General features: G+C 41.5%; 1 protein-coding gene across 6 annotated transcripts in view; it reads left to right on the forward strand.

Moving 5' to 3' along the window:
* Window positions 1-5,010: 5,010 nt before the first annotated feature.
* Window positions 5,011-25,475, forward strand: part of ATG7 (autophagy related 7) — a 245,651-nt gene continuing 225,186 nt past the window's right edge. For 2 of the 6 annotated variants that reach the window (XM_045990778.1, XM_045990784.1), the window contains exons 1-3: window positions 11,093-11,285; window positions 21,328-21,500; window positions 22,189-22,243. In XM_045990778.1, the coding sequence (XP_045846734.1) occupies window positions 11,260-11,285; window positions 21,328-21,500; window positions 22,189-22,243 (254 nt within the window). In that variant the 5' untranslated portion in view covers window positions 11,093-11,259. The other 4 variants (XM_045990781.1, XM_045990782.1, XM_045990783.1 and 1 more) reach the window with 4 other exon arrangements.

Below are 25,475 nucleotides of genomic sequence, written 5' to 3' on the forward strand. Positions count from 1 at the left end.
ATGCTGCGGCTCTTCTGGCTGGGATGCATTCTAAGTCCTGGAAAGAAATAATGCTGTTAAGATCTAATTTGCCAACATGTCTTCCCACAGTCTCTTGGGTTTTCAAAGCCAAGGCTATGCAGCATGTGGTTCCCGTTGTGGGGAGCGTGTGCTCTCCTCAACTGAGCTGCAAGTCAAATGATGAAGGTGGATTGATCTGAATCGCTATGGTCGTGGTTAAGTGTCATGGGCTTCATTGCCTTGCTGTGTCTGAGAATATTCTCTGCCTTTTTAAGAGTCCTGATCATGAATCTTTCGTGATGCTCCATCATCTTTGTGCCCCAAGGCATGAGCATCAACTCAAAAGGCCAAAGCATAGAGGAAAGAATCATCCTGTGTCTACCTCTGCTGCAATAAACTCTGAAGGGAGGTGGGGGCCAGATGGCAGATGTGGTACAAACATGGCTGGAAGACCAACAGTTCCCAGAGAAGCAGAGACATTGTGAGCTGGGCAGAAACTCCCAAAAGGTGTTAATTATAAGGCTCTGTAAATCCAGCCGAGAAAACAAGCTTGTAAAGAACTAACTTAAATGCAGACTCATATATGCCTAATAGAGGGAAGCCTAGAGGTAGGTGGGTGTCATTCTACTGGGTATTTTAAAAACCAGTTTTGTTACATTCAATATATACAGTAAAATGAACCCATTTAAAATGTAGAGATCAATGAGTTTTGAATATGTATACCCATGTCATCTCCATCTCAGTCAAGATATAGAACATTTCCATCAACCCAGATAGTTCCTCATGCCCCCTCTATGTCCCAGGCAACCATTGATCTAACTTCTAATCACTACAGTTTAGTTTTGTTAATTCTAGAACTTTACATAAATGTAATTACATTATATATATATATATATATTTCATTTTTGTCTAAGATTTACCCACATTTCAATGGGTTTATCATCATTATCATCATCATTATGATGATTGAAGTATAGTTGACATGCTTTCGGGTGTACCATATATTGATTTGACAGTTCTATGCATTATTCAATGTTCACCACAGTAAGTCACCATACAACATGGTTATATTATTGACTATATTCCCTGTGCTGTACTTTTCATCTCCAAGACTTATTTTACAACTGGAATTTTGTATCTCTTCGTCCCTTTCGCCCTGCCACCCCCTCCTTTCTGGCAACCACAAGTTTGTCTCTAGAGGTATTTATGAATCTGTTTCTGTTTTGTTTGTTGACTTGATTAGTTTTTTTAGAATCCGTATATAAGTGAAATAATATAGTATTTGTCATTCTCTGTCTGACTTATTTTACTTAGCTTAATAGGTCTTTCCTAGGCCTTTCCATGTTGTTGCAAATAGCAAGACTTTATTCATTTTTTACAGCTTAGAAATCGTCCACTGTATCTTCTTTATCCTTTCATCTACAAGTGGGTTCTTGTTCTGCTTTCATATGTTGGCTGTTGTAAATAATGATGCAGTAAATATAGGGGTACATGTATCTTTTCAGATTAGTGTTTTTGCTTTCTTTGGGTAAATACCCAATAGTTAAATTACTGGATCACATGGTATTTCTATTTTTAATTTTTTGAGGAACTGCCCTACTGTTTTCCACAGTAGTTGCACCAATTTATATTCCCACCAACAGTGCACAAGTGTTCCCCTTTTTCCACATCTTCACCAACCCTTGTTATTTCTTGTTTTTTTGATACTAGGTGTTTTGATTAATGTGAGAGGATATCTCACTATGGTTTTGATTTGCATTTCCCTCATGATTAGTTGATGTTGAATCTTCTCATGCATCTGTTGGCCTTCTACATGTCTTTGGAGAAAGGTCTATTTGGGTCTTCGCCCATTTTTAATTGGATTGTGTGTGTATGTGTGTGCATTGAGTTGTGTAAGTTTTTTTTATGTTTTGTATATTAACCCCGTCTCAGATACATGATTTGAAAATATCTTCTCCCATTCACTATATTGCCTTTTTGTTTTGCTGGTGGTTTATTTTACTGGGGAAAAGGTTTTTATTTTGGTATAGTCCTAATAGTTTATTTTTGCCTTTTCCCCCCTTGCCTGAGGAGACATTTCCATATATTGCTAAGGCCAATGTCCAAGAGATTACTGCCTATGTTTTCTTTTAGGAGTTTTATGGTTTCAGGTCTCACATTTAGGTTTTTAATCCATTTTGTATTTGGTATAAGAAAGTGCTCCAATTTCATTCTTTTGCATGTGGCTGTCCAGTTTTCCCAGTAGCATTTATTGAAGAGACTGTATTATTCCCATTGTATATTCTTGCCTCCTTTGTCATGGATTAATTGACCATATAAGATTGAGTTTATTTCTGGGCTTTCTGTCCTGTTCCACTGATCTATGTATTTTTTGTGTATGTGCCAGTCCTATACTGTTTTTATTACTACAGCATTGGAGTATATCTTGAAGTCTGAGATTATGATACCTCCAGGTTTGCTCTTCTTTCCCAAGATCACTGTGGATATTTGGGGGTCTTTCATAATTCCATACACATTTTAGGAATATTTATGCTCATTCTATGAAAAATGCTGTTGGTGTTTTGACTAAAATTGCATTGACTCTGTAGATTGCTCTGGGAAGTATGGACATTTTAACGGTATTAGTTCTTCCAACCCATGACCATGAAACATCTTTTCATTTATGTCATCTTCAATTTCTTTCATCATTGTCTTATATTTTTCAAAATATAGGTCTTTCACCTCCTTGGTTATATTTATTCCTAGGTACTATTTTTGGTGCATCAACTTGGTTTTGAGTATAGAGAGGATTACACAAGCAGAGGAAGTGTGAGGGTATTGCAGGGATGGAGATTTGTATAAAAGAACAGAGTGGTTTACAAAAAAATAAGAAATAAATAAAAATAAAAAAAAAAGAACGGAGTGTGCTTAAAACATCAGAATTAGTTTGGTGTGACCGAAGCATGCAGTCTGAGGGGGCACTGGCCGAAGAGGAACCTGCTATAAAGAAAGAGTTTACAATATGGAACTTTACCTGATCTCTGAGCTCTTGAAAAAAGTATTGGTTTTTGAACACCCTTCCTCCACTTTTCTGTCCTCCGGAAAGGGTTTACTGCAAAGAAATATCCAATCTTCTATGACTTAGGTTAAGACTCATGGATATATTCCTTGTTTAACTGTGACAAGGCAAGACAGTCCTTCTGAACTGCTCTTCTTTGCCTTCTAAGTGTTTAGCTGAACTACTTGTATCCACTGATGAATCAAAACAAAATGCTTTGTTAACCAGCTTTAGTTAAGTTTCTCCCATACCCTCCAGGCCCCTTATTTTTTTTTAAAGATTTTATTTATTTATTTACAGACAGAGATCACAAGTAGGCAGAGAGAGAGGGGAGGAAGCAGGCTCTCCGCTGAGCAGACTGCCTGATGCGGGGCTCGATCCCAGGACCCTGAGATCATGACCTGAGCCGAAGGCAGAGGCTTTAACCCAGTGAGCCACCCAGGTGCCCTCAGCCTGAGCCACCATACAACCCCTGCAGAGAATAGACTGACCTCATGGTAAAACAGTCTCTTACCTACTACTATCTGATCAAGCCACCTTTTCCTCCCACATTCCCCACACCCAGTTCTTTCTAGCCTTCTTCACTCTTCCTTATTAAGGAAAAATTCTCTCTTAAAAAAAAAAGAGTTTATTTATTTCACAGAGCAAGAGAGCACAAGCAGGCAGAGCAGCAGAGGGAGAGGGAGAAGGAGAAGCAGGGCTCCCCATTGAGCAGAGAGCCCAATGCAGGGCTTGATACCAGGACTCTGGGATCATGACCTGAGCTGAAGGCAGTCGCTTAACCAACTGAGCCACCCAGGAGCCCAAGGAAAAACTTTTTTTGCCTAACCCTCAGCCACTTGCAGATCTTTTAGTCAGAGTGGTCTCCCTATTACAATAGCTCCTTCTCTTCCCTTTTCCTCCCCCCTTGTAATATTCCTTTCAAATAAAGTAACTCCTCACTAAGTCTGGATTTGTTTTCTTATTTGGCAGAGTCAAACATGCTTCCATTAGAATGCTGTCCCAAGTGTGCTTGGGTGGCTCAGTGGGTTAAGCTTCTGCCTTTGGCTCAGGTCATGATCTCAGGATCCTGGGATCAAGTCCCATATCGGGCTCTCTGCTCGGCAGGGAGGCTGCTTCCTCCTCTCTCTCTCTCTCTCTGCCTGCCTCTCTACCTACTTGTGATCTCTGTCAAATAAAAAAAAAAAAAAAAGAAAAGAAAAAAAAGAAAAAGAAAAAAAAAAAAAAAAAGGAACGCTATCCCCAAAGCTCTGAAACCTTCAGCAAATCACTTAACTTTTCCTGGTCTCTCTTCCTTTATGTGTAAAATAGGGATAATACGACATCTATGTTTCAGGGTCTTTGTGGTGATTAGAAAATATGAAACCTTGAAAACAGAGTAGATAATAGTAATTACTCTAATCATTATGAATCTATTGAGCTACATCTGAGTCCCTTTCATTCCTTATGAACTGAATGGCCTTATACGTCACGTGAAGTTTATACTCACTATTGTGTCTTCAATATCTGACAAATGCTTGGCACATAGGAAATGCGCGATAAATAATTTGGAAGGAGTAACTTCATCCCATTGACAGCGGGGAGCTATGAGAATAATACTTGGTTTAGAAAGAACAGGTTAATCACTGACGACTTTCATGAGCTTTTACCTGTTAAAATTCTCATCTGTCTCCACACCTGTCTCCTTAATGTCACCTAGGATACGTTTACAGCTGCCTCTCCTGGAAAATGGAAATGATCATAATTCCTATCATGCTCTGAAATCGAAAAAGAGAACGTGGAGCAGTGTTTTTCAAAGCAAGACTGGCGTATACACATTCCCACGGCTAATAAACTAGCTCTGCTCTCATTAGGGAGCCCCGCCCACCTCCTGACGCTCCGCCTTCGCTGCAACTCAAGTTCCTCCCACTCAGCCCGGTGCTAGGGGCTCATTTACCAGGTTGGCCCGCGCCTCCGTGTGCGCAGGCGCACCACTAACCCAGGCGGGCGGGGCCATATTGCGTCATCGGGGCGCGCGCTGCGGACGACGCTGTGGTTGCCGGAAGTTGAGCGGCGGTAAGTGAGCCGCGCAGGTGAGGGAGTATGGGGGTCTTGTGGGTTGGGTTTTGGAGGCCTGGCGGGAAGGGGCGAGCTCGTCAGTGAGGGCGAAAGTCTTGGTGGATTTCAGGATCTTCCCTCCTCCAGGGAGTCACTGACTCCGGCTCTCACCCTCCTTCTCCAGCCACATCTCCGGGAATTGTTCAGTCCGGGGTCTTCTGACTAGAAAGCTTCTGACTAGAAAGTCCTATGTCAGCCCCTCCTGTCGTCTGGCAAGGAAGTCTCTGAATCTTCGGTGTTGGGATACCGGAGATAGAACGGCAGGGTTCTTATCCTGGCTTTGCCTGCGTTTGCTCTGTGGCTCTGGCATGTCACCTCTCTCTGAGCCTCTCTCCCTTCATCTGTAAAATGGGAGTGATGATAATGTCGTTTGTGAAGCGAGGGCGTTAAGTGAAGTCAGTTTTTTGTAAGGGCTTTCTGAGCTGAGATTCTCTACTCTTCAGTTTGATCCAAGGTTACAAAGTTTAATGCTTATTCAGTCAGGTAAGGTAAATGTAGGTGTAAGAAATGTTTTTCCATATCAGAAAGAGTCAAACGTATTTTTACTGAATTGAGCTTATGAGCACAGTACTAACATGTATGAAGTTGGAGAATGAAAACAAAATTCTTGTGTTGCTCTCGTGTAATCTCTTGATTTTTAATAAACACTGACGACTACAGTTTTTCAAAACCAATTTTAAAAAGATGTTTTTTAACTGCAGCTGAAACCAGGCATATCTGTGACTGTCAGTTTCATGCCTCTGGGTCCCACGTTCCCTTTCCCATTGAATACTTGGATTTCTTTTGTGATACCCCTGCCCATGGGTTAAGTTTCTTAAGTGGCAGAAAACTCACTATTTCTGGTTATTGTTGTTTGGTCTTTCCCTAGCTTTGACTTAGGCCATATGTTGAGCTACCCCATAATCTCAGCTCATTTTCCCTCTTTCAGGCCATTGGGCTCTCCCTTCCACTTTATTGCCCAACACACCTTTGAAAGCTGCTAGTTTGTCTTCTGCTTCACACCATTTCTTCTCCAGGCTGAGCACATTTAATTTATTTACCCATAGTATATGCCACAACAACTGAGAATTTTGTTATGTGCAAGGCATCACTGTAAGCACCACTGATGCAGAGGTGCTGTTCATGGAACATACCTTTTGATCATGGTGGTGGCAGTTGTGGCAATTGTCTATAGTATAGTGCTTTTAGTGGGTGGTAGGTGTTTCAGATTCTGTTGGACACTAGAAAAAAGAAACAGTAATGTGATGGAGAGTAACTGGGGGTAAGCGGAGGGAGCTATTGTAAAATCTAGCTGGTCAGAGATGCACTCTCTGAGGAGGTGACTTTGGAGCTAACGTGAGAATGAGGAAAAAGCCAGTCTTGTGAAAGTTCATCTTGTCTAATTATTTCTCCATCCCTCAGTTCTGTGCTGTGGTCTTGTTAAGCTGTTTACAGGTTGTGTCTCACTTGTAACCCTTTGCTCCTGCTACTTCTGCTGCATAAAACATCTTTGCTTCCCCTTCCATTTTTCTTGGCCAGCTCCTCCCTAACCCCCATGTGACATGATTTTGAAATTCTTTAAGGAGTTAAGTACAGGACTCTCAATCAAGATGCACATCTCTGGCCTCAAGGAGTTATCTTTTAAGTCAAGGAGATAGACCACAGCACTATGGTATGAAGCTATTGAGATTTGCCAGAGGAGGACTTAGAGAGATCGTTAAGTCAGGCTGAGGCATCAGGGAAGGCTTCTGTGAGGACATATTGCCCATAGGCCTGAAGGAAGAGCAAAAATAGTCAGGAGAAGAGGAGTGGAGGTGGGATGAATTGCAGACATTGGGAATGGTGTGAGCAGACGTACTTGCAGGTAGTTCACCCAGCCTAAGATATGAATGTGGAAAGGTAAGCAGGAGGCAGATCACAAAGAGCTTTGTGGATAACATGAGATTGTATAATACATAATTAAGAACACAGATTTTGGAATATAAATTACTTGTGTACCTATGCTGGCTTTGCCATTGAACTAGTTTTGAGACCTTAGGTAATCACTCTAAACTTCAGTTTCCTCAGATAGGCCAGCCTTCCAGGGTTGCTGTGAGAATTGAATGCTTTGTGTTACCTGCTTGATGTTGGTAGATGGTAAATGATAAACTGTAGCTGTTAATACTGCCATGCTAAGATGTCTGGACTTTCTTGAAGGTATGGTGTTGGAGAGTTGAGGGAGTGAAAGTTTAAAAAAGAGTGTGACATGCTCTCATCTATTTTGAATTACCCAGATGGTTCCATGGTGATTACACTGGACAGGGCAGGGCCAGCAGGGAAACCAGTGAGAGCACTGTTGCTTTGGTCCAGGTGGCAGAGGAGGGAGGCCTGAACCAAGGCAGTGGCTGTGTGGAGGGAGATAGATGGGTGGGTTTAAGGGACAAAGGAAGGGATTTGCTGGACTGGTAGTTACCACCATGGATAACACCACATGGAGAGAGGAGGAAGATGAATTGGGATATGGGGGATGGAGGGGATGGATCCTATGTGTGGACGTAAGTAATAACAAAGTTCTTTGATTAGCGGTCCTTGATTGGTTATCCCTGATCTCCTCTGAGATTTTATTTGAAAGTCCAAATGGCCTCTTTTCTCCACTTTGATCCATGGGAAGTGAAGTTCTGAAATGCCTTCCTCCTCCTTTTTTCTATTTCCTGACCTTCTACCTATCTCTAGTGTAAGGCCTGGTTGTGTATTTGAGGGAGAATAACGAGATGCTGCTTTGTTACGCAGTAGACATTATACGACCCCATGGTCCTAGCAGACTGGGTACCAACAACTCGGTGTCAGTCCAACCCCAGATGATCACCTCTGGGGTTTTCTCACACCTTCTTTGTTGTGATTACCCTCCCTTGAACTTTTCCTGTTTGACAGTCTATCTTTGAGAGTGTGGTGTGTAAAAGAAGATCTTTTTCCTCGGGTAGTCTGACCCTACAGACCAGGACTGTACTACTTTTGTGGTGACCTGAGCACCACCCCGCCCCACCCACAGTCTTTGTTGTAGACACATCCTGTCCACTATCATGCTGTGGGCTCCTGGTGCTACTTGGCACTCTCCATTTGCATGTGGACAGCTCTCTTGCCCATCTCCTCCTTGTCTTTCAGATTTTCATTCTTCTCCCAGCTTCCTAACCTTGCTTTTGATTTCACTAAGTTGCAACCATCAGTTAAGGCTCCTCAACTGCTATCATTTACAAACTTATCTCCAGCTGACCGTATCACTTTGCCTAATTTTGTGAAAGCAATATGTTTAAGGCTAATTCTTTTACTTGTGCTGAGATTCCATCTCCTTTTCCTTAGGACTTAGTTCCATCATTTATTGCGTTTCTTTCCTGCTTAACCATCTCTTCTCATTTAAATATCTGGGAAAAACAAAACACCTTCCTGTTAACTTCTGTCATCACACCACCTCTTCCCCACCACATTTCTTACTTCCTGAAGTCGTCATTCACTAAAATCCTGCTTCCACCCACAGGTCCTCCAAAATTGCTCTCCCTAGTCTTCACACCTCCATGTTACCAAAACTTCTGAACATTTTTTTCCTTCCTTGTCTTTTGAATTCTGAGTACGTCTGATATTGCTGATATATTGCTTCACTTATGAAAACCACTCCTGCTTTGTGCTATCTCTCTGGCTGTTTCCCCCTGTATCCATTGTATCCTTTTTTCCTCCTGTTGTCCCTTACATGCTAGTTTTCTCCAAGGTTCTGCCTTATACTCTGTGTTCTTCTCACCCACAACTTCAATTCCACTTAGTGTGCCAAAGACCCCTGTTCTGTGCCCTGAGCTGGGATCTCTTCTGAGAACCAGTCCTCAAACTCAGTGAGTCCAAAGTGAAGCTCATCAGCTTCCCTTCAAAGCCATAGTTCTTTCTACATCCATTCTGACTCATTCTCCTCCTTCCAATTAGTCATTCAAACCAAAGCCCTGGAGTCATCTTGGACTTTTCCCTCTCATCCCGTCCCAGGCAGTCATCAAATTTCTACAGATTCACCTTCCTTGATATCTTTTAACACATTTTCTCCTCTATTTTCTCTCCCACTGCCTTAGTCTGGGATCTTCTCACTTCTTTCTGTATTCCTGCATGATCTCTGAGCTGCTTGCCCTGTCTGGCCCCCAGTGGTGCTGCAGTGCCCTTTCTAAAATACCGATCTTTGCTAAAATATAAATCCCTGCTTTTTCAGCAGTCTAATTTAGATACCTCTCCTTCTTCTTACCATAACAACCTGTGCAAACACTTATACCATACTCTATGGCACTGGTTTTATCCACAGATTGCTATACTGTCATTCCTGGTCTGTGTAACCCTCAAAGCTTAGATCCTAAAATGCAAAGACCTTAGCTTTTTGCCATTAAATGCTGAAATATAGCACAGGAAGTTGTACATAATATATCAAAGTTTATTGAAGGAATAACTAAGTGGAAATCCCTCTGTCTTTGACACGTTTTATTGGAAACATTAATTATGTTTTTGAGTACCTCCTGTGTCAGATACATGCATTTTATAGTTGAATCCACACAGTGATTCAACTATACACAGTTGATGTCCCATCTTGTAAGTGGGGAAACAGACTCAGAGAAATTAAATGACTTGCCCAAGGTTGTGTGGCTAGATGTAGCAGGTGGGATTTTAACTCAGGTCTCTCTGGCTTATGAAGCTAGGCCCTTCTGTTACTGTACTGCCTCCAGTGTATCAGCCTGCATTGTCCAATTTTTTTTTTTTGGGACTGAGATTTAAGACCCTGTATTTACCTCTATGAAGTTTTTAGTCCTACTAAAATAGGCCTGTTATATCAGCTGGTCAGAACCTTTTTTATTCTGAACTTTTATTATCCATCATATTACCTATTCCTGCTTAATGTCATGTGTAGAATTGATAAGCAAACCTTTATCATTATCCAGGTTATTGGTTAAATGCGGTGACTATACCTTATTTAAAATATTTGTTTATGTGATTTCTGTGTCTGTTTCCTTGTTCCAGACCCCTAACACAGGGTTCAGCACACATGAAATACTTAGTAAATACTGATGAATATTTGTCCACATACACAAATAAAAATAAATTGGTCAGGACCAAAGAATGAGCCAATGACTTAACACCTATTAGCTCCTTAACATCAGTTCATACCTTAACCAACATTCTTCGAATAAGATTACTTTACCAGTTTTTTTTAAGATTATTTATTTATTTATTTGACAGACAGAAATCACAGGTAGGCAGAGAGGCAGGCAGAGAGAGGAAGGGAAGCAGGCTCCCTGCTGAGCAGAGAGGCCGATGCGGGGCTCGATCCCAGGACCCTGGGATCATGACCTGAGCCGAAGGCAGAGGCTTTAACCCACTGAGCCACCCCACTTTACCGGTTTTTGATCCCTCTGATTATGTCAGTATATCCAGTTATGACATCTTCATCTTGTCCACTAGGATATTTGGAGCATTCTTGTCAGAGACCTTGCTGAAGTCCAGACATCCTAAGTCCTATGTCTGTGGTTCTTTGATCAAGAAAGAAGTGCTGTTAATCTGTTATGACTTGTTCTTAAACCATAGTGGCCTCTTATAATTACTTGGGACTGCTTCATTCAGTTGTACAAGTTGTACACTGAGTAAGAGGCCACATCTGAGGGGTATTTTGTATAGGTCATAGGCATCATGGGTTTATTTTTGTAGCAATCAAGGGTAAAATGTCTTGAGCCAACCCATCAGTGTATTACAGCAGTTTTCTAAGGGAAGGAAGTAAAACATCTTGAGGAAGGGTTGCAGTTTCCTAATTGTACAAAGGTGCCACGTGGTCTAAAATGGCCCACATGACACTCCTCCTGGGAGCAAAATCTCTGTCCAGTGGGATGTAGACTCCAACCTCATTCTCATCTTTGGAAATCAATATTTTGAAAATCTGGTATCAAGATTTGGCTTGGCCCAATTTTTCAGCTCCTCTTCCTTTTCCAGGGCTCCTTAAATCACTGAAACTGAAAACCACAGAGCCTCTGTTACTCAGAAGCTAGCCTCCATAACTCAGCCAGCTTTCAGGAAACCATCACAGATTTTACTTGTTGGTTGACACAAGACTCCACAGTGATTCGGGTGAATCCAGGTGGCTGTCCCTCATACACAGAATGGAGCAAAGTGACACTGTTGATTGGTAGGTAACAAAAAGGACTCAAAAGTAGGCAACCAGTCTCCATCTTCCTTGTATTGTCTCTCCTCTCTCACAGGCCTTCTCAGCTTTTACAGCTGTCACTACCTCTCCCTCGTAGGTTTGGACGCCCTACAGTGAGAATGAAGGTTATAGTTTGAAGACTTTGGAGGTGACTGTCAATTCTCTGATTGACTTCTTGAAGAAGCAAATAATGTCGATTTGTAGGGGTAAAGGTGGCTTACGTGGAGTGAGGGAGACAACTCATCTGCAATAGCAGTTATCTTCTCTGCTTATGTGATCAGCTGTGACCACTTTACAGGACAGTCATAAAAAGAGCCATTTTAGATGACTTGGTGTCTTGTGGAGACATCAGTTTGGCTCAGGGGCATCTTGACTCTGATGTGATTTTTAAAAGGAATCAAGGCTTCTGAACCCAGCTGGTTCCACTGTAGGAGTCCTGAGTTTTTCGTCTTCTGGTTAAGCCTAATCTGTCTTCGAAGTTTGGAACTTTGCCTCACCTCCTTTTGGAAGGGAGGGCTTGTAAACCTTCCTCTTTGGCAGCCTTGCACATTATTTCCAAAACTCATGAACTCGCAGAGCATCATTAGCTGACAAAACATGTATTGGCTCCATATGCCAAAAGGGCCCTCTCCCCACTCCTGACCGTCTCCACCTCATTTTTTTTTTTTTAAACCATCAGCAGCTAAAAACATACTCTGTCTGTCAGTAGGACTTGGCCATATGGTTTGGTGCTTATTTTAATGACTGCCAGAGCTCACAGCTGGGAGAACGAGAACAGAAGTCTGCTCTTTGTGCTCCATTTTGGCCCAGAGAAGGTACTTTGGGGCCAGACTGCGGTTATTCTGGCACTTCTGCTAAGTGAATGGCCCCACACGGCCTCAGAGAAACTGAACACAAAGTGCTCCTAACCCTTAGAACTTATTCCTCTGGACTTCTCCTTGATGACCTATAGCAGGAGACCATCCGTTCCATTTTAATTAAACCTCTGTTGTGACTGCAGTGCTCCTTTGAGGCAGGGGAGGCTTCAATGAGGCATGTTGGAGGCAGAGAAAATTTTCATAGTGAGCATGGGAAAGGGCGACCACATTTGTCAGATGCTGTTGGCTAATGTGGGAGGATGTGTTGACAAGAACTAATAGCCGTACCATTTATTGACGGCTGACTGTGCCAGGCACTGGAACAGGCACATCACACATGTTCTCATTTAACCCTCCCAACATCCTCAGGGCTTGGGTACAATTATTCTGATTTTGCAGATGAGAAATCAAGGCACGGGGGATGAAGTTCCTTGTCCGTGATTCCTCAGCCTGTGAGAGTTAGAACTGGAACTCACACTTGGGTCTATCTGAAGACCAGACCCCCAATTGCTATCACTTTAGCCTCCCTTCTCTGAACCATTAAAATCTCCCCGCCCTCCCAAGCAGACAGATAAAAACCCAATGATACATAGGTGGAAAGTGATAGCAAGGCGTTTTTTTAGTACAGTGAGGCTGGTCTCTTTTTCTGCTGTCCCTCCAAGGGTCTAGTTTCCCTGAAGACAAGTTTGTTTTATCACCATGATTGTTGTTTATCTTCTACCAATTTTACTTCTTCATTTTTACAAAAATCCTATACTGGCTTAATATTTGTTGTGTCCAATCCTATTGGCCCCCCACCAGAGGGAGACCAGTTGGACAGACTCAACAGGGAGCCTTCCTGCTCCAATTAATTATCTAAGCAGCAAAGCCAAAATACTTCCTTCTTTAGCTTCTTTAATAACAGATGCCAGGGAAATTTATGGAAATGATACTTCGTTTAGACTTATTTAGAGCAATGAATTTCTTTTCACCAAAGCTAGATTTAAATACGTCATCTGTTAACTATTAAATGAATACAGGAGGGTTCTTTGTAGGGTCATGGTAGCTTGAATACTGGGGTTTCTGTTTTACTTTTTTTCTCTTAGTATACATATAGTTAAGTGCACTAACCATAGATCTATATCTCATGGGTTTTTACATATATATGTGCCCTATAACCAGCTCCCAGCTCAAGGTATATAAAATATGTCCAGCTCCCCAGAGGGCTTCTTATTTCCCCTTCCCAGTCAGTAGCCCCATCCCAGCCTATAATTATTCTTCTAACTTCTGTCATGTTAATTGGTTGTGCCTGTTAAATATAACATAGGCTAGGTGTGTGCAGGTGTTAAAATTGTCTTCATATTTTATTTTGGAACAGTTTCAAACTTGCAAAAACCTTAGAAGATAAAGACAAAGACCTTTCATATACCCTTCTCCCAGAGACTACATCGAGATTTTTGTCTCAGTAGCAGCCTTTATAGAAGCAGAGTGTCAACCCAAGATCACATGTTGCCCTCAGTCATCATGTCTTTCTCTTTCACTCTGGAACAATTCTGTAGTCTTCCCTTGACTTTTAAGACCTTGACACTTCGGAAGATTGTAAGCCAGTCTCAGTCACTTTATGGAATATTTTTCAGTTAGGGTTTACCTGACATTTACTCTCACTGAGCCCCAAGTCATGTTTTTACCTGAGTGCTGTAGATGTTTGTGCTTTTCATGCATTCCGTCAGATAGCATGCATGTCTGTTTGTCCCATTGATGCTGGTGTTAACTTCATTCCCTCCATGAAGATGGTGTCTGCCAGATTTTGTCACTGTAAAGTCACTTTTTCTCTCCTTTGAAATTAATCACTTTTTTGTGGAAAGTTACTTTGTGACTGTGAATGTAAGCTTTTAACTCCTGTACCATGGGAATATTTTCAGGAAGAAAGATCTGTTCTTTACTAATTTTGTAATTTTTTGAGTAAGGTTTCACTCCAATTGATTTGTACATGCATATCTCTTGCCTACTAAGGTCTTAGTCCAAAAAAAAAAAAAATAGGTTTAGAGACCTTCTGAGTATATAGACTATTTCCCTACGTTGTTCATGATTTCTTACTCTAATCACCACAGTCCATTGTAATGAGCTTTGTCTTCCCAGTTGCAGAAGCCTGGATTATTTCTTTCTCTTGCTTCTCTTGTAGAAGGTACCCATAGTAGATTTCTAGAACTCATCTTAGTAACATTTGAGAGCCACTGTGCAAGAGACTATGGTATATTGAGAGGGATATGATCCAGGATCTTTAGCTGTAGAGTTTATAATCAGATTGACGGGGGTAGACAGATCAGTGAAGAGTTGGACAATAATACTAAACGTGGAGGTAGCTCAGAGACAGAAGTGATTAACTATAGCCAATGGAGAAGAGCAGACAAGGAGTAATGAGAGTGAAGGGCAGCTCTGGGAACACTTTCTGGAGCAGATAACCTCTGAGCTGGATTTTGAAAAGTGCGTCATTCACAGGGACAAGGGTGTCTTTCTATTTATTTATTTACTTACTTATTTATTTACTTATTTACTTACTTACTTACTTACTTATTTGACAGAGATCACAAGTAGGCAGAGAGAGGGAGGGGGAAGCAGGCTCCCTGCCGAGCAGAGAGCCCGATGTGGGGCTCGATCCCAGTACCCCGAGATCATGACCCGAGCCGAAGGCAGAAGCCTTAACCCACTGAGCCACCCAGGCGCCCCAAGGGTGTCTTTTAGACAGAGCTAGCTGTTTGTTCAGGGTTGCGGAGGCAGGACAGCAGGCATGTGAGGGGAGCACCAAGCAGCTTGATGCTTCTTCAGCATCAAGTCAGAGGTGAGGAGTGGTGGGGCCACCAAGGTGGCTCCAGAAAAGTTGGAAGGTAGTAGTAGGGGTCCAGGAAAAAGTAAGAAACCATCAGAGGTGTGGTAATATGCCAGCTTTGTATGTGACATGCCACTAATGGTATTATTTATTTATCTGAGAGAGAGCAGGGTGAGGGGCAGAGGGGAAAGGAAAGAGAATCCCCAAGCAGACTCCCCACTGAGCGCATATCCCTATGTGGGGTTCGATCCCAGGATCCTGAGGTCATGATCTGAGCTGAAATTGAGTCAGCCACCCAACCGACTGAGCCATCCAGATGCTCTGAGCTTCAGTAAATATTAACTGAGCTTCATGGTAGCTTACTGATGCTGACATATGTGTGAGTGTTCTGTGTGGACTTCGTTTTCCAGTTCATAAAGACGTATTTGCAAGATTACAGGGTTTCTACCGTAGAGCAGCAACTGTGGCCTTGCGGTCTGCTTCACCCAAATGACAGGTGTGGGAGATTGTCTAGTCGAGGGTCCTCAAACTACAGCCTTCAGGTCAGATCCTGACCAGGGCCTTTTTGTGTGTGTGCAGTCCATAAGCTAAGGATTGTTTTCACATTTTTCAAGCATTGTAAAAAAGGAGAAGAAACTATGACAGAAACTGTTTTGGCATGCAATGACTAAAATATTTACTATCTGGCCCTTTTCAGAAAAAGCCTGCCAAACCCTGGTCTCCTCTGACTGCCTGATACAGTAATCCTTTGTACAATATGACTTGGTAAATAATCATCTAATATATGCTCGGACACTTCCACTAATGGAAAATTCATTATATCTCCAGCCAATCTGTTTCTTATTTGGACAGTTCAGGCTATTAGTGATATTTAAAGTCTGCTGTAATTTGTCTCATTATAGTATCCATCTATTGGCCTTTTTTGGGGGAAGAAGGCTATTTATTGTGTGCCAACATTTACTGAGCTCCTAATATAGTCTAGGCAGTGTGCTGAGGGCTGAAGAAAGATGAGCAAGACATGGTTATTGCACCAGGGATCTCTCAGGTGTTGTTTCTTGGAATTAAAGCTGCTATGCTGGTGGTCTGGGGTGTCTTTCATTCCCCGTCTTGCCATTGGGTTGGGACTTTTTTCTTTAATTATTTATTTCTGTATTGTTACTCCACATACACAAAATTCATTGAATTTCGAACACAAATTCAGAGAGAATAGGGCCATACAGTGAAAATAAGTCTCTCTACATCCTTGTCTCCTGACTCCATGTCTGCTTTCTTGGGAGGCAACCACTGTTACCCATTTCCTGTGGAGATTTGACTTTAAAGAACAGCACTACCCAAGGTTTAGGACCATTTGTAAAAAAAACTCTTTTGGCAGGTACTCAGACAGTGGTGTTTTATGAGCTCCTACTTTGTATAAGTTGCTGAGTGTGACTTAGTTTTATTTTCATAAAGCCCGAAATTTGCACCACGTTTGGGCGGTACACACAGTCCCAGAGTTTGTATTGCTTAACCACCCACCTGCTATTTAAGTTTAATCTTGACTGGATATTTTGGTTACTGCTGGGTTTCTTGCTCATGACAGTGTTGAATTCTCATCAAAGCCTCTCTCTTTCAGTGGAAGTGACACAATCCCATTTTGTGTAACTCCCGGGTTTCACATCCTGAATGTGATAGAAATAGTTAGAAATGAAGTTGAACCACACTTATATTGATGCCCCTGTCAGTTTCGTTCCTTGAATATGTCTATTTGTAGTGTTGAAGTATGAAAGATGTAATCTTTAACTTTCTAAGCAAAGCAGAGGCCAGAATTCTCACCTTGTGCTGTCTAGGGTTATACAGGCACGTCATTTTTTTTAGGAAGCAGGTTATGTTTGGATCTAGGTTAGTGACACATAAATGACTTTGCACCTATACCTCACTCCTCCTTCCAGAATTCCATTCTGATCATTACTTCCTTAAATTTTCCCTTCCAGCTTAAGGAAGATGGCAATGTGATACAGATGTACGGGTTATTAAATGATGCAGTTATACTTGAGTGTGCTCTTTAGATGTTTCCAGCCATGTCCTCATCACATATTGCTGCTGCTGAGGACCTTTCTGTTTTCTTAGCCTGTCAAGCAGTAGTTCAGTGGCCAAATACCAACCATTTTCTCTTGTGAAATAGGCTCTTGGGTTCTGTTTGAAATTTCTAAAGGCTCAAATAAGTCAAAAAAATGTTTAAAGGATGTGTCTCTTATGCATATCACTTTGTTAGTATGCCCATCTGTCATCTTCTAAGTGGTCTTCCTGAGTCATTTTTTTCCCAACTGTTGAAGTGTGGTATAGGAGAGAGTCTTCTCTTTCGTCTCTGGCACTGGCAAAATTCCATCTTGAGGACCTCAGCGGGTCATCCAAATGATGATGAGTTACCGCTGACCTTTAAGAGTAAGTTGTGGATGACTAAAGCGTGTAGGAGCCTGATGACCCATCACACAGAGGCTTTCAGAGATCCATTTGTACCACTGTCTGCTGCTGTGTTGATTTCCTTCCATAGTGGATGATTACTCTGGCTATGACCTTTTTCTTTTGACTCTGTTGGAGAGGAAGTTAGTATGTAAATGTTTTTCAAAATGGTTTTTTCGCATATGTGCGGCTGATAGACAATACAAAGGTTCTGAAAAGGGGTGTCTCCCTTCGAGGCAGTACAGATATAGTGATGAGAGAGTTGGGGCTTTGAAGCCAGTCAACCTGGATTATAATCTCAGCTCTTTTCCTTCCTAACTGAGTTACTTTGGGCAAGTTACTTTGGGCAAGTTACTTGATACTTCAGTGCCTCCATTTCTCTTCTATAAAGTAGGCATAATGCAATCACTTTGAGGTTGTCCTAAGATAATGTATAAAATGTTTAGTGCTTGGCACAGAATAAAGATTCAATTAGAATGGCTACTACTACAACTGCTATTGTTTAAAAGTTTTGAAAATCATATAATCAAAAAAGCAAGTATGATTCATGATGGCAAACGCCCTACTGGAAGTTTTCATCTGTCATCACAGAGAAAGGACCCATTGGTGCCCACTGACTGTGGGCGTTAATGAGAGCTTCATTAAAAAATCTTATTAGATGAGAAGGAGTTTTCATGGTAGAGATGGGGAGAGGTTTCCTAGGGAAAGGCGTAAGGCTGGGAAACAAGCAAGCTGAGACAGTGTTGACATCTTACTCTTTCTGGGGGTAAGGCTGGTAAGGTTTTGTTTGTTTAAACAAGGGAGTGCCCTGTGCAAATCAGTTCCAGTAGCAACATAGATGTCTTGTTTGAAGACAGAATAATGGAATGCTTTGAAGAAGACAGAAGGCAGTGACCTGTGAGCATGTTAACTCAGGAGCTGAGGTATGAGATGGTGGGCCTGACTTCTGCAGGGGGGTGGAGGAGAGAAGAGAAGCTGACTTGGATAGGAAGCACAAAATTGCATGAAGAGTATGGGCATATGGAATTTGGATCCTCGCCCTCCCCACTTCACCCCACTTTCTACCTGTATGTCCTTCTGTGGACTTCTTACCTCTCTGAACCTCAGTCTCTTCCTCTGTAAAACTGGAACTGTCACTTATTAGGGCCTTCGAGAGGAGTAAATTCAGGTGCATGCCCTGATGCAGTGCCTCGTCCTGGTCAATGCTCTGTAGCTGTCACCTTCATCTCATTCCAGAGGCCTGTTTAAGGTTTAGCTTCTAGAAATTACTGATTTACTGAATGTGAAAAATAGAAAAACTGAAGATGACTTTGAGGTTTTGACCTCGGATATAGTTGGTACTATTAAGTTAACTAGGACATATTGGGAAATGGGCAGAATTTTGGGAAAAGAAATGTTTAGTTTGGGGTTTGCCAAACTTGAGTTGTCTATGAGAAATCCAAGTCTTGGCTTTAAAACATACAGGTGACCCTTGAACAATGTTGGGGATAGGGTTGCCGACCCCCACATAGTCAAATCCATGTATAAGATGACTCCTCAAAACTTAACTACTTATAGCCTATTCTTGGCCAGAAGCCTTACTGATAACATCAACAGTCGATTAATGCATAGCATTAACACATAGTCGATTAACACAAACAACTAGGTTATATGTATTATAGAGTGTATTCTTAAAGTAAGCTAGGGAAAAGAAAATATTATTAAGAAAATCTTAAGGAAAATACATTTATAGTACTGTACCGTATTGGAAAAAGCTCCATGTAGGTGTGGACTCATGCAGTTCAAACCTGTGTTGTTCAAGAGTCAACTGTTTGTTTGGAGGTTAGCTCTCTAGAAATATAGTCCTACAGTTCACTGGCATATAAATAGAAATTAATGTAGAAAATGAATAATTTTGCTTTTGAGAAAACTTACAGACCAAGGAGAGGGCTGAGCATGGATTCTTTCAAAAATCAATAGTGGAAAGCATTGTGGAGGAAGAGTAGAAGGGAGTGATTGGAAGAAGCCATTTGGGTATTCTAGACCCACGTTTCTCAGTGCAAAGCCCCCAGGTCACCTATGTGAGGGTCTGTTTCTCCTTTGGGCACTGAAGTCTCAGTGCATGGGGTCCATAAGCTTTCCCTGGACCAATGGAAATAGGTGTGACCTGGAAAGAGATGAACATTCTGAGAGTACAAATTATAAAAAGCCTTTCAAATAATTAAAAGCCAGAAATTATCTAATATGGGATGAGGGTACATTTAAATATGTTTGAAATGGTTTAGAGATGGGCCCTCCAAAAGTGAGAGTGCCAGTGGCCTGAAGCCATCAAGTAGTACCAAACTTGAATCAGACCTGCCTGGGCGCTAGTCAAACCTGGGGACTCCTGGCCACCCTCATCCTCCCTTCTGCTCTCCAGCAGCTGGAGCCCAGGCATCCTCAGTTTAGTTTCATTTTGTTTAGTTTAGTTTTGTTTAAGATTTTATTTATTTATTTGCCAGAGGGAGAGAGAGAAACCGGGAAGCAGCCGGAAGAGGGAGAGGCAGGCTTCTCGCTGAGCAAGGACCCCAATATGGGATTTGATCCCAGGACCCCAAGATCACGATCTGAGCTGAAGGCAGACACTTAACTGACTGAGCCACCCAGGTGTCCCTTCATCTTCAGTTTTTAATAAGCCCTCAGGTAGGGAAAGTTTGAAAACCTTGGGTCAGGCATTGTCTAACGTATGATACTGAGAATGCATACTAAGGTGGTGGGGAGTTTTAAAGAGCACCTTCCCTGAGACTTCCTCCCTACTCCATACTCATCTCTTGCTGGAATTTTAGCATTTTCGTGTAGTGCTAAGTTTGCACTTTACCATCTAGTTATTATCAGTCGAAAGCTTGTTATCTCTCTCTTTTTTAAAGATTTTATTTATTTATTTATTTGAGAGTGAGAGAGAGAGTGCGCGAGCACGCATGCATGCGCACTAAGGGAGAAGGAGAAGCAAACTCCCTGCTGAACAGAGAGCCTGACCTGGGGCTACACCCAGGTGCCCCCAAAAGCTTGCTAGATCTTAATTCCCAAATCCAACAAGTTTGGAAAACAGAAAGCTATGTAATAATCTTGGCTCAAAATTGTGATGTGGTAGATGTGAATGTTGTCATCTAATGTGACTCTTCATACATTGTGCTGCAGAAATATTACTCTGTCTGGTCATAGGGAAGTTGGAGTGGAAAGTGAAGAGACCTCCCACTTCTGCTTTTTTGGAAATACCAAGGTCCTCTAGTATTGTGCTTCTCCAGCTGGCATTGGTGTCCCCCTGAGTGTGCGTGCAGGAGTGGGAGAGTTACAGTGTGCACATGCCTGATTGCCAGGACGGTCACATTTATTTGATGATTTCAGGGGGAGAATGAAATATTAAAATACGTATATACAGTAAAATGCAAATTTTCCATGCATTTAAAAGATAAAAGATGAGATGTAAAAAAATTCAGGTTAGATGGGCAGAAATTTGTTCATTCTCTCCTCAGCGGGGGTGGGGGGTGCTCAAGTGCAGCTCTCATTCAGAGCTTGGATAGTCGGCCTTGTGTTTCTGACCTGCTGGACTCGGGTTTTGCATGTGTGAAGTTCTCCAAGACCACACAGGAGGACAAAAATTTCTGTGACTCTGATTATGTCTATGAAGGCGTAGCACTCGTGCCGCCATCAGACTGACTTGAACAAGAAAGGGAGATACCCAGAGGTAAAGGTCAGAAAGGCCTAAGAGAAAGGATTTACTTAGAAAATCATTTGTGTTGTCAGGAGGTGAAACTTGGCAATATAGGCCGAATCAGGGTGATTTTCAGTTAGGTCTTTAGGTAGCCTGTATACCTCCCATCATTTTTTGCTTGTTTGTTTTGGTTATGCCTTATTACGAATTTTTTTTTTTCCTCACCGTATGTTGTGCTGTTTTGTTTTCTAGTAGGCAGCAAATAATGGCAGCAGCTCCGGGGGATCCTGGGCTGTCCAAACTGCAGTTCGCTCCCTTTAGCAGTGCCTTGGACGTTGGATTCTGGCATGAGTTGACCCAGAGGAAGCTGAATGAGTACCGGCTGGATGAAGCTCCCAAGGACATTAAGGGCTATTACTACAATGGTGGGTGAGAGTAACTCGGTATCCCGTCATCTTCTGTTATGCTCTCCGCCCTCCAGTATCGGGTCAGCTTTCCCACCTTTGTCTTGTATAATTCATGCTCTTCACTGGTTTCTATTTCACTTCCTGACTGTCTTTAATTAATTAATTTATTTTTATTTGGATGTCATTTACACATAGTGCTACATTAGTTTTAGTTTACAACATAGTGATTCGACAAGTTTATACATTATGCTCTGCTCACAACAGGCGTAGCTGCTTTCTGTCACCATACAGTGCTATTACAGTAACATTGATTATATTCCGTGTGCCATGGCTTTTATCCCCTTTTACTTCCTGGCTTTTGACACAAACTCGTTTTCACTTCTTTTCCTCTGTTGCGGGGAAAAGAAAGGGAGTAGTGAGACTCTAGTTATTAACCCACAGAATTAATACTGACTACTTAGAATTGCTGGGGGAGGAGATTGGGAATTTTTTTTCTCAATGAATCTTTTTTTGTAGTCTGGATAAATTCCTCCAATTTAGAAAAGCTCTGGCATCTTCTGCTAAGTCCCTGTTGAATATGGATGACCAGGAATTGGACAGGGCACTTAGGGCTCAAGAAAGAGAACAAAATTATTCACAAACATTTTAGTTATAAATGCTGCTATTACTGACTCATAATGGAAAATGTGATAATGTTTCTGTCCAGGTGATTCTGCTGGGCTGCCAGCTCGCTTAACATTGGAGTTCAGTGCTTTTGACATGTGAGTATTTTTTTCTTTTCTTTCTTTCTTTCTTTTTTTTTTTTTTTGGCTTAAAATCTAAAGTGTTTGCTTTCTGTGAGGAATGAGCATTCTTTTTTTTTTAAGGTTTTTTATTCATTTATTTGACAGAGAGAGAGATCACAAGTAGGCAGAGAGGCAGGCAGAGAGAGAGAGAGGAAAGCAGGCTCCCCACTGAGCAGAGGGCCCGATGTGGGGCTCGATCCCAGGACCCTGAGATCATGACCTGAGCCGAAGGCAGAGGTTTAACTGCCGTAGCCACCCAGGCGCCCCAGGAATGAGCATTCTTAACTTAGGTAAGCCACAGGGGGACCTGGGGGAGCCCCCAGAAGCAGGGCCAGCTCTTCAGTTCTCTTGTACCCCCCAGAGACAAGTGCTAGATGCACAGAGACAAGTGCTAGATGCTTAGCATCTAACGATATACCTTTTTCCAGCAGGTAATATCAGAGCCTATTAGGTGCCAAATATCATCTAGATTGGTTGAGGTGTAGATAGTAGCCCTTCTACTTTTGATTTTATTTAATATTTTGTGATTCCTTATTGATACTTCTTGACTTACTCCTTCCGTTGCTTATCCATGGACATTAGTGAACATTTATTAGGCTACTTCTACCTATAAGCCATTGTGTAAGGCATTATACAAAGAAACATGACATACACCCTCAAAGAGGTTTTTTGGGTTTTTTTTTTTTTTTCCCCTGGTTGGGAGCCATAGGTACTGCTGGAGAGAAGAGAGACATTTATTGACTTAATTATGCAGGTGTTTTCATATACATAATCCTTTCAGACCTGCCAGATGTGATTTTTCTCTTTTTCTTAGATGAGGAAACCATGGGTCAGAAGGTAAAATGGCTTGCCCAAGGCAGCTAAATTTAGAAGCAGAGTGAAATAGATTTCTGAGGTTGTAGTCTGAGTAGCCAGGGGCATTTTGTTATATTCTACAGAAACAGAAAGACCAGGAGGGGGATACGATTTTAGGAGAAGGTATACTTAGTTTAAAACATGTTGAGTTTGAGATGACATCATCTGGTGGAAATGCCCATGAGGCCCTGGAGTCAAGGAGAGGGTCATCCATGCAGAGGAGATCATGAGGCTCTAAGAGAGGAAGACTATCACGTAAGAAGAACAGAAGGACAGACTAGTGAGTGGATCTGATCAGGGGGTGCAAGAAGGAAGATACAGAACTATCAAAGGAGATAAGAATTCTCAGAGAAGAAGAAGAATCAGAAAAGTGTTACAGAAACCAAACATGATGCTTTCAGGAAGGAAAGAGTTGATCAACAGTGTCAGAAGCAGAAAGGTCAGCATTCAATGCAAGGGTCATTGGATTTGTGATTAGGCTGTTTGCAGTCTCAAACTGAATTCCACACAGAAAAGTGGAGGTGAAACCATATTGAGGGGCTCTGAGACAATTAATACTTGAAGAATTGAAGGCTTCAATGCAGTCAATGCTTCCACATTATACAGTGTTGTATTAGTTTCAGAGGTACAATATAGTCATTCAACAATGTCACACATCACCTAGTGCTCTCATCATGACAAGTGTCCTCCCTAATCCCCAACACCCATTTAACCCATCCCCTTATCCCCTTCCCCTCTGGCAACCATCTGTTATTTATAAGAAACAGAAGAGTCTGTTTCTTGATTTCTCTCTCCCTTTTTTATCCCCTTTGCTTGTTTATTTTGTCTTTAAATTCTGAAGTTTAATTTTTTTTTTTTAAGATTTTATTTATTTATTTGACAGAGAGAGAGATCACAAGTAGGCAGAGAGGCAGGCAGAGAGGAAGGAAGCAGGCTCCCTGCTGAGCAGAGAGCCGGATATGGGGCTCAATCCCAGGACCCTGGGATCACAACCCAAGCCAAAGGCAGAGGCTTTAACCCACTGAGCCACCCAGGGGCCCCATGAAGTTTAATTTCTTAAATGCATGAAATCATATGGTATTTGTCTTTATCTGAGTTTTTTCACTAGGTATTATACTCTCTAGCTCCACCCATGTCATTGCAAATGGCAAGATTTCTTTTTTTTTATGGCTGAATAATATTCCATTGTATATATGTATATCCCAATTTTTTTATCCATTCATCAGTTGGTGGAAATTTGGGCTGCTTCCATAATTTGGCTATTGTAAATAATGCTGCTGTAAATATTAGGGGTGCATGTATCCCTTTGAATTAGTGTTTTTGTATTCTTTGGGTAAATACCCGGTAGTGCAATAACTGAATCATACAGTAATTCTATTTTTAATTTTTTGAGGCACCTCCATACTGTTTTCCACAGCAACTGCACCAGTTGGCATTCCCACCAGCAGTGCATGAGCGTTCCTTTTTCTACACATCCTTGCCAACGCCTGTTGTTTCTTGTGTTGTTGATTTTAGCCATAGAATATATTTTTAAAATCTCTCAAAAAGTCAACACATTTGATTCTTCTATCTCAAATTGAAAAATTTAATGGTGTAACATAAATCTAAAATGGTATTAGTCCTTTTTCCCTATACCAGGTAAATCAGGGATCTGATATGCTGAAATAAGTAACACGTCACACTCTGAGGGGAAAGAAAGGCGTAGGAAAAATAAACAAAACATGGTCGTATTAAAAAATATATTAGTCTTTTTTTCTTTAAAAGGTATGTGTTGGTGTTTCTTGTTCTCTTCAGACCTTTCTTGCTCTGTAATAAATTCCTTGTGGTTGCTTGTCAAAACAAATCAAATCCTGGTAATCTCTCTCTTGTTTCGGCAGAGATTAACTTACCTCTGAAGCAATTACAAGATAATAAGGAAAATAACTGACAGTGTATAAGCATTAAATTGTCTGGAGATGTTCAGAGGGGCATATGAGCAGTGTAGTTTTAATGTGATCTCAAGACTCTAACATTAATTAAAAGCTAAACTTGCTCCCATCTTTACTCTGGACTAGACTGAAGGGTTATGTTCTGTTGTTTTTTTTTTTTTTTTAAGATTTTAATAATTGTATTCTTAGGAACAATTAGTTACAGGAAAAATGTAGTTCATAGAAGTTAGGTTTTGATCTTATTACAAAATCCAAACATCTTAAACTCAAGTGATCCAGAAATTTTAGTTGACGGAGGTAAGAGAATATCTGTGATCGCACAGCTATGACTTTCACAGAAATTGCTTGATCTGACTGGTCATATCTTTTCATTGCGCTGTTGAATACCTGCAGTGTTCCAGGCTATGTGGTTGAGGAGATGAGCA

This window comes from Meles meles, chromosome 20 (genome assembly GCF_922984935.1).
Source record: "Meles meles chromosome 20, mMelMel3.1 paternal haplotype, whole genome shotgun sequence".
Taxonomy (NCBI): Eukaryota; Metazoa; Chordata; class Mammalia; order Carnivora; family Mustelidae; genus Meles; species Meles meles.